At 30.9% G+C, this 7,684-nt stretch overlaps 1 protein-coding gene across 2 annotated transcripts; it reads left to right on the top strand.

Annotated features, from left to right (window-relative positions):
- Positions 1-3,049: 3,049 nt before the first annotated feature.
- Positions 3,050-6,714, top strand: LOC145798837 (G-type lectin S-receptor-like serine/threonine-protein kinase At1g61550). 2 transcript variants are annotated; one of them, XM_082887952.1, is made up of 7 exons: positions 3,050-4,451; positions 4,567-4,680; positions 4,768-4,949; positions 5,026-5,236; positions 5,361-5,598; positions 6,041-6,191; positions 6,297-6,714. In XM_082887952.1, exons 1-7 carry the CDS (start codon positions 3,119-3,121, stop codon positions 6,594-6,596), a joined length of 2,529 nt encoding a protein of 842 aa, XP_082744078.1. In that variant the 5' UTR covers positions 3,050-3,118; the 3' UTR covers positions 6,597-6,714. The 2 variants fall into 2 exon arrangements, with proteins under 2 accessions (XP_082744078.1, XP_082744079.1); XM_082887953.1 differs by having other exon boundaries at positions 3,051-4,451; positions 4,795-4,949.
- Positions 6,715-7,684: the final 970 nt, after the last annotated feature.

The following is a 7,684-nucleotide window of genomic DNA, read 5'->3' as shown; positions in this document are numbered from 1 at the left end:
ATGACTAAATTACTCCTTTTTTTATTGATTTTAGATAACGAAAATAGGTAAATGATTTAAATTGAAAACAAATCAAAAGTTTAGGATTAAATTAACAAGATAAAAAACTCATAATTTATTTGGTTATAAAGTTCAAATTCTGGATGCTTTTATTATTATTATTTTTAATTTCTTCAAAAAAAATAAAAAATAAAATTTGGAACCTAACTTTACAAAACACTTATCCATACGATAATAGTCACATTACTTGAGTTTTGAATATTCAATAATACTGTCTTATTTAGTGTTATATTTTAATGCGAGACTACTCATTTAATGGTGGAGTGTGATGTAACAGCAGTCGACTTAGATGCAGTCGCTGAGGTGGTCTAACGGGACCCCTCTGCGGATGTGACCCCTCTGCGGAATTAATACCATCACTATTATACAAGGAAAATTTTAGGAATCTATATTTATTCATTTAAAAATTTTCAGATGAATAACTATATAATAAAAATTAAATTTATATAGTATGAAATTTATATATAACATAAATATGAATCACATAATAAAAATTTTAAATCATTTCTGAAAGTGTGTTCGTAATATTAGTCAATTGTATTTAAGGGAATGATAAAAAGGTCTTTGACTTTTATGTTCCCTATTCAATGATAAGTTATTCTATCGTTTTGGAATTCCACATCAATATTGTGCTTGACCAATGAGAAAAATACATGAGAAAAAAACTCACAAAATACAGAGTAAGTTTAAGAATTTTGTCAATAATTGTCACATTATTTAAAATTTTATTAATTGGACACATCATATTAATATAATGACATGATATACCTGATTTATTGAATAATTTCTCTTTTATTAAATAATTTCTCATCTTAAATAGCTTTCATGTTCTAATTTCCTGTCACTCATATCTCTCTCACTCTCTCTCTCTCTCCTATTATCTTAATTAAAAGAATATCCCTCCAGTCCAAAATCTAGACTAGCGGGCACTGTTTGAGACTCTGGCCCCCACCATGGGCCTTCATTTGATGATCCAAACAATTTATTTTGTTAGTTACTTTATGTATTTCATCTACACACAAAATTAGATCGATTCGATAATTATTACTTGTTCAATTTATTACGTTTATCATCAAAAAAAATGTGTGATTTATTTTTTAAAAACACAATTGTCATCTCTTTTTGGTAAAAAATGATAAATTAAACAAGTTATAATTATCACATTGATCTAATTTTTTTTGTAGATGAAATACACAAAATGCCCGACAAAATGAACGGTTTTGACTATCGAAACGAGACTTATGGTGGCACCCACGGACCCAAATAGTGACCTCTAGTTCAGATTTTGAAGCGAAGGAGATCTGCCTCCATCTTAATTTTCCACACCTTTAATGATATTTTCACTTTTTTACTTTAAATTATAAATTTATATCAATATAAATATTTTGTTAATGAATTGTCTCATAAATAGATGAAAGTTTGACATGTGACTTATACATGATATCTCAAATGAAATGTCTAAAATGATGAGAAAATAAAAAGTAAGTAAAAAAATTGGTATATATATATATATATATATTTTTTTTTTGTCGTTAGTGAACTTTTTAAAATTTCTTCATAAATATTCTTTCTCTGTTTGATTTGGTGTTTTCAAAAAAACTCAACAATAGTTTTAAAAAACTAAACAAAACAGATTGATAATATCATTTTGAAAATTCCATTCAAGATGTCATATGTAAGTCATATGTCAAATTTTAATCTATTTAAGAGACGGATTCTTAATAAAATATTTATATTGATATAAATTTATAATTTAAAGTGACAAGTATATCATTCTTTAGTTGTTGGGATAAAGTTATATTGGGTCAAGAGGTGAAGTGACAGAACAATAATTGAGGGAGATAAATGGTAAGTTATTATAGAAATAAATAAGAAACACTCAAAATAAATAAATAAATAAATAATCTAAAACAAAAACTAAAAGTAGAAGAGTGGTTGAGTTCGAAAAGGAGAGTAATTAATGATGGGTGAATTACGCTAACGGTCCGCATAGTTTGTGACTTGTGTCATTTTGGTCTCTGACTTTTCAATTGTGACATATATAATTTTAAATTTTGAATCTTATTCTAAATAAGGACAATTGAAGATACCATTTGATTTTTTTAAGGGCAAAACTGTCAATTCGATAAAATATAACTAATTTGACAAAAATAAATATCAAAAAAATATTTTGGAATTTTTAAAAATTATTTCTACCCACTAAAGATAAAATGATGTAAAATTGATAAATCTTTTAGACATTTATTTATTTATTTATTTATTTTATCAAATTAATTTTTATTATGTGTTTGGATAATAATCATGTAATGGGTGGTTGTTTTTGTTTTCATTAAATTAGTTTCTATTTTTTCAAAAGTCAAATATGGCAACAACTTTGATATCATTATTAAACCAATCTATTAAATCAAAAAAAAAAAATCCAAAACTAAAAATATTTCATATATTAAATGTATCAATTACACATTAAAAGTTTAACCACTACCTATTACATAATCATCATCTAAACATATAATAAAAATTAATTTGGTAAAATAAATAAATAAATAAATGTCTAAAAGATTTATCAATTTTACATAATTTTATCTTTAGAGTGTAGAAATAATTTTAAAAATTTTAAAATATTTTTTTAACATTTATTTTTGTCAAATTAGTTTATATTTTATCAAATTGATGATTTTATCCTTGAAATTAAGCAATGGTATCTTCAATTGTCTTTATTTGGAACAAGATTCAAAATACAAAGTTAAATGTGTCATGATTAAAAAGTCAATGACCAAAGTGACACGAGTCTCAAACTATAGACACTAATAGTGTAATTTGTGATAGAAGACAAAAGTCAAAAAAAATTCTTTTCACACTTTTAATGCAATCGTTTAATGATAGTGCACCACCCATGTGGTGATGTCGTAGTATAACTACTATATTCAATGAAATACAAATACAATGAAAGGTGGATCTCAATAATAGTAATTAGAGATAAGTTATGTGAGCATAAAAATCAAGTTATGTGAAGCCATTTAGCAAAGCAGCACAAGACAGAAAGAACATTTAAAAGGAAATGGGTATCCAATACAGAATTCCTTTTTCTTTTCTTTCATTACCATTCCTTTTGTTTGTCTTATTCACTATTCCATCACAACACTCCACTGCAACTGATACTTTGACACAATCCCAACCAATCTCAGCAGGACAAACTCTCACATCCTCTGGCCAAATCTTTGAGTTAGGTTTCTTCATTCCAAGCAATTCCAGTAAGCAATATGTTGGGATTTGGCACAAGAACATGCCAATACATGATCGAAAAGTCGTATGGGTGGCAAACAGAGAGAATCCACTTACAGTTACAGCAACAAACTCTGCCTCTTCAAGTTTAACAATTGGTAAAGATGGAAATCTGAGACTACTTGATGGCATGAACAACACTGTCAGGTTGACAGATGTTTCTGTCCATTCCAACCACTCAATTGCAATGCTTTCAGACAGGGGAGACCTTACTCTTAAAGATAGTGTCTCGGGATTGATCTTGTGGGAGAGTTTTAACTATCCTTATGACACTTTTTTACCGGGAATGATGCTAGGAATGAACTCCAAAACAGGAGAGAAACGCTTCATGTCTTCCTGGCTGACCGAAGATGACCCATCTCCTGGAAAGTTTGTTTGCGGGTTTTCAATGGACACACCACCGCAGGTTTTCATTTGGAATGGTTCCAAGCCACACTGGAGAAGCGGTCCATGGGATGGATCGAAGTTTATAGGGGTACTGGACATTGAGAATGCCTACGGCGATGGATTTAACCTCATACACGATAATCAGCAGGGAAGTGTGTATATGACATGGCACGTTTACAACACCTCTCATGTCCACTTTATGTTCATAACACCAGATGGAACTTTGAAGAGAATGTTTATGGATGAACAAGTCAAGAACCCGTATGTTTCTTGGACGGTTCCGGTCAATAGATGTGATATTTATGGGGTTTGTGGACCTTTTGGGGTTTGCAATAAGAATAAGTCTCCAAATTGTGAGTGCTTGAAAGGGTTTGTACCAAACTCAATTGAGGATTGGAAGAAAGGAAATTGGGCAGGTGGTTGTGTGAGGAAAACTGATTTGTTATGCCAAAAGAACACTAGCAACTTAGCATCATCAGGAAAGGCTCAAAATGATGGATTTTGGAAGTTGAGAAGTATGAAGCTGCCGGATCATTTTGAATATTTGTACAGCGAGGATTCCTCAGGTTGCCAACAATGGTGCTTGAGTAACTGTTCTTGTGTGGCATATGCATATGTGACTGGAATTGATTGTGTGGTTTGGACTGGAGGGCTCATGGATGTTCAGCAGTTTTCACTTGCCGGGAATGACCTCTACCTTCGCCTTTCGTATTCAGAGCTGGGTAAAGTTAATTTATTTGAGCCTTAATATCTTAGGATTAGCAATATCATTTTTACTTTGTAATTTGTTTTTCATTATCATCTTTTTCTTCTTTTTTTTTTCTTTTTCTTTTTCAGCAAAAGATAAGAAAAATAATGAAAAATTCATCATCAGCTTTACAACAATTTCTGGGGTTGTCCTCTTGGGTGCCTTCATGTATGGTTTGCACAGGTGGAGAGCAAATCAAAGAGGTAAGAAAGCTACATAATTGAATTCTAACAAGCAACTATGATTATTATTAACATATTTCAAATTTGAGAAATCTAAATAATTTTCAGTTCTGTGGTTCAATTTTTGTACATCAGCAAACAAAGAAAACAGGAGAAAGGACTTTGAAATGGCTGATTCAATGGACACTTTAGAGCTACCTAATATTGGCTTTGATAAAATATTAGCCGCTACCGATAACTTCAGCACAACAAACAAACTTGGGGAAGGAGGATTTGGACCTGTTTATAAGGTAATTATGTTCTTAAATATATGAATTAAGTTGACATTTATCCGATGTACTAACTAACAAAGATGGTGGACTACAGGGAAAGTTAGAAGATGGGCAGCTAGTGGCAGTGAAAAGACTTTCGAGGCATTCAGGACAAGGCGTGGAAGAGTTCAAGAATGAGATCATATTGATATCCAAACTGCAGCACAGGAATCTTGTTAGGCTCTTGGGTTGCTGCATTGAAGGGGAAGAGAAACTATTGGTTTATGAGTACATGACAAACAAAAGCTTGGACACTTTTCTCTTTGGTTGGTTTATAGTCTCATCTTTCCTCCTGTAAATTGTTCATAGCATTCAGTATTGTTACTACAACTATGTCTAGCACTGAGGAAAGAAATTTTCAAACTTGTTTTCTTCTTGTTCATGCTTTAGATGCAACAAAAAGGGTGAAGCTTGATTGGGCTAAACGCTTCCACATTATTCAGGGTATTGCTAGAGGGCTTCTTTATCTCCATCGGGATTCTTGTTTAAGGGTTATTCATAGAGATTTGAAGGCTAGCAATATTCTCTTAGATGATGACATGAATTCAAAAATTTCAGACTTTGGGTTAGCGAGAACTTTCCAAGTGACACAAGAACTGGCAAATACTCACAGAGTTGTGGGAACATTGTAAGGATCCTTTCTTTCCTTCAATAGATTTTGCTTACTTTTGCCGAAAATTTTCTCAACTGATGCAATTATGTATTGATATGGAACATTTTATGTTTGAAATACAACAAATAAAAGTATAATGGAAATAACCACTAGTAAGGTTCACAACAGGCTCACCACTTTAAAAATTAGCTTAAAATTTATCTTTGATTAGGATGGAGACTAGAGTTACAAATGAGGCTAAGTAGTTTTCATTTCAGTAGATCAATTTTATTTTTGTTTATCATTTAGTGAAATGACTGAATATATATTGAGGAAATATAAGTGATTCAATAAATAAGTTTGTCTCCTTTCTTTTTTTAATCTTTAATTGTTTTTAGAATAGTTATATTATATTTACTGACTGGATGTCCTAAAATTTTGGGTAAGCATAAATGCAATAGTTTCTAATCAAATGCAGCGGATACATGTCTCCCGAGTATGCAATGGGAGGGCAATTTTCAGAGAAATCGGATGTCTATAGCTTTGGTGTTTTGCTATTAGAGATGGTTAGTAGCATGAGGAATACGTGTTTCCATTATCGTGAAAAATATTTGAACCTCCTTGGTTATGTAAGTGCACTAATTTCACCTTTACATGCTTTCATATATTGTTAGTCACCACCATTATATGTGGTTCTACTAATTCATATATGGACATATGTGGAACTATTCTAGGCATGGAAATTGTGGAATGAAAGCCGGGCATCAGACTTAGTAGACGAGGTAGTGATCGATTCATGTTCCTGGTCTGAAGTAATGAGATGCATACATATTGGCCTTCTTTGTGTTCAGGACCACGCTGCGGAAAGGCCAACAATGTCTGTTGTGGTTCTCATGCTAAGTAATGAAATAGATCTTCCACGGCCAAAACAACCTACATTCACTATTCAAAGTTTGTCAGATGTCGATCTTCGGTCACGATGCAATAAAATATCTTCCGGCAGTAAGGCATCTCTATCAATTATTGAGGGGTGATAACCAATTAACAAATTATATATATGTCGCACAACATATTTTGATATATTTGTATAATGACAACAGCAAATATAGCAAGTATAACTATGTTACATAGTTGATTTTTCTGTTTTTGTTATTTGCTGTTCATAAAGTTTGGTGTTATAGTGTACTTGACTTTGTAATTCTTGAAACAAATGGATGGGTACGTATGAAACAAGGAAAGTGGCATTAACAGAAATCAAATGGTTCATGACCACAATATTCATACTATAATTATAATAATTAGTAACTTTCACTTCACAAGTTAACATTATAGATTCGTTTTTAATAATTTTTTTTTTATTACGAAGTAGCATAACATAATACAAATATTTTTAACTTTCTTATTATGCAAGTATATATTGTAGCATTCTATATTTTGAAAACTTCTAGTAGTTTCTCTCTCCAACTTAATCAAATAGAAAGCAAAAAAAAAATGTGAACAATTTTTTCTTATTCTTTTTCTTTTATGAATTCACAAAATGTGAATGGACACGATGTAGGGCACATAAGTAGTCTAAAGCCAAATAATCTTTATTTGACAAATCTCATATTTTGACCTGAATTATATAAATCAAGTAGTTATGCAGAGGGCACGAAAGTGCCAAAGTGAGGTTTTTGATGATGAAGATGTTGTTGATGATGAAGATGTTGTTGATTCTCTCTTAGTTGATGTCTCTCTCTCTCTGTGTTGATGTTGCTCTTCTTCTTCTTCTTCTTTCTTCACCTTCATTTGCTTCATCTTCAGATAAACGAGAAAGAAGAAAAAAAAAAAAATCCAAAATGACGTCATTTTGGGCTCGAGCCATTCGAGCCACCTTTTTTTCGAGCTACCAACCGGAATTGTTTTGGAAATTACATTTCCCCATTCAAATTTCTAATCGCATAACAAATTATCTATTTTATTAATAAATTATTAAGTCAATTAACAATTTCTAATGATGTCATAAATATATTTTAATTAACAATTTTGATAATTTTATTGTTGGATAAGAAAATAGTTAAAAATTTTATTTTTTTCCTATTAATTTGCTAAATAAAAAATTTTGAAAAAAAAGTTTTTGTAA

Source organism: Camellia sinensis, chromosome 9 (genome assembly GCF_055761805.1).
Source record: "Camellia sinensis isolate YWXY chromosome 9, ASM5576180v1, whole genome shotgun sequence".
Classification (NCBI taxonomy): Eukaryota; Viridiplantae; Streptophyta; class Magnoliopsida; order Ericales; family Theaceae; genus Camellia; species Camellia sinensis.
The sequence above is the reverse complement of the archived record's forward strand: the minus strand, read 5'-3'. Positions and strand labels throughout refer to the sequence as shown.

Coding starts and splice junctions, on each gene's coding strand:
- LOC145798837 (XM_082887952.1), top strand. CDS start 3,119: ATGGGTATCCAATACAGAATTCCTTTTTCTTTTCTTTCATTACCATTC. Junction 5,237..5,360: donor CTTGGACACTTTTCTCTTTG/GTTGGTTTATAG, acceptor TTCATGCTTTAG/ATGCAACAAAAAGGGTGAAG. Junction 5,599..6,040: donor CACAGAGTTGTGGGAACATT/GTAAGGATCCTT, acceptor AATCAAATGCAG/CGGATACATGTCTCCCGAGT.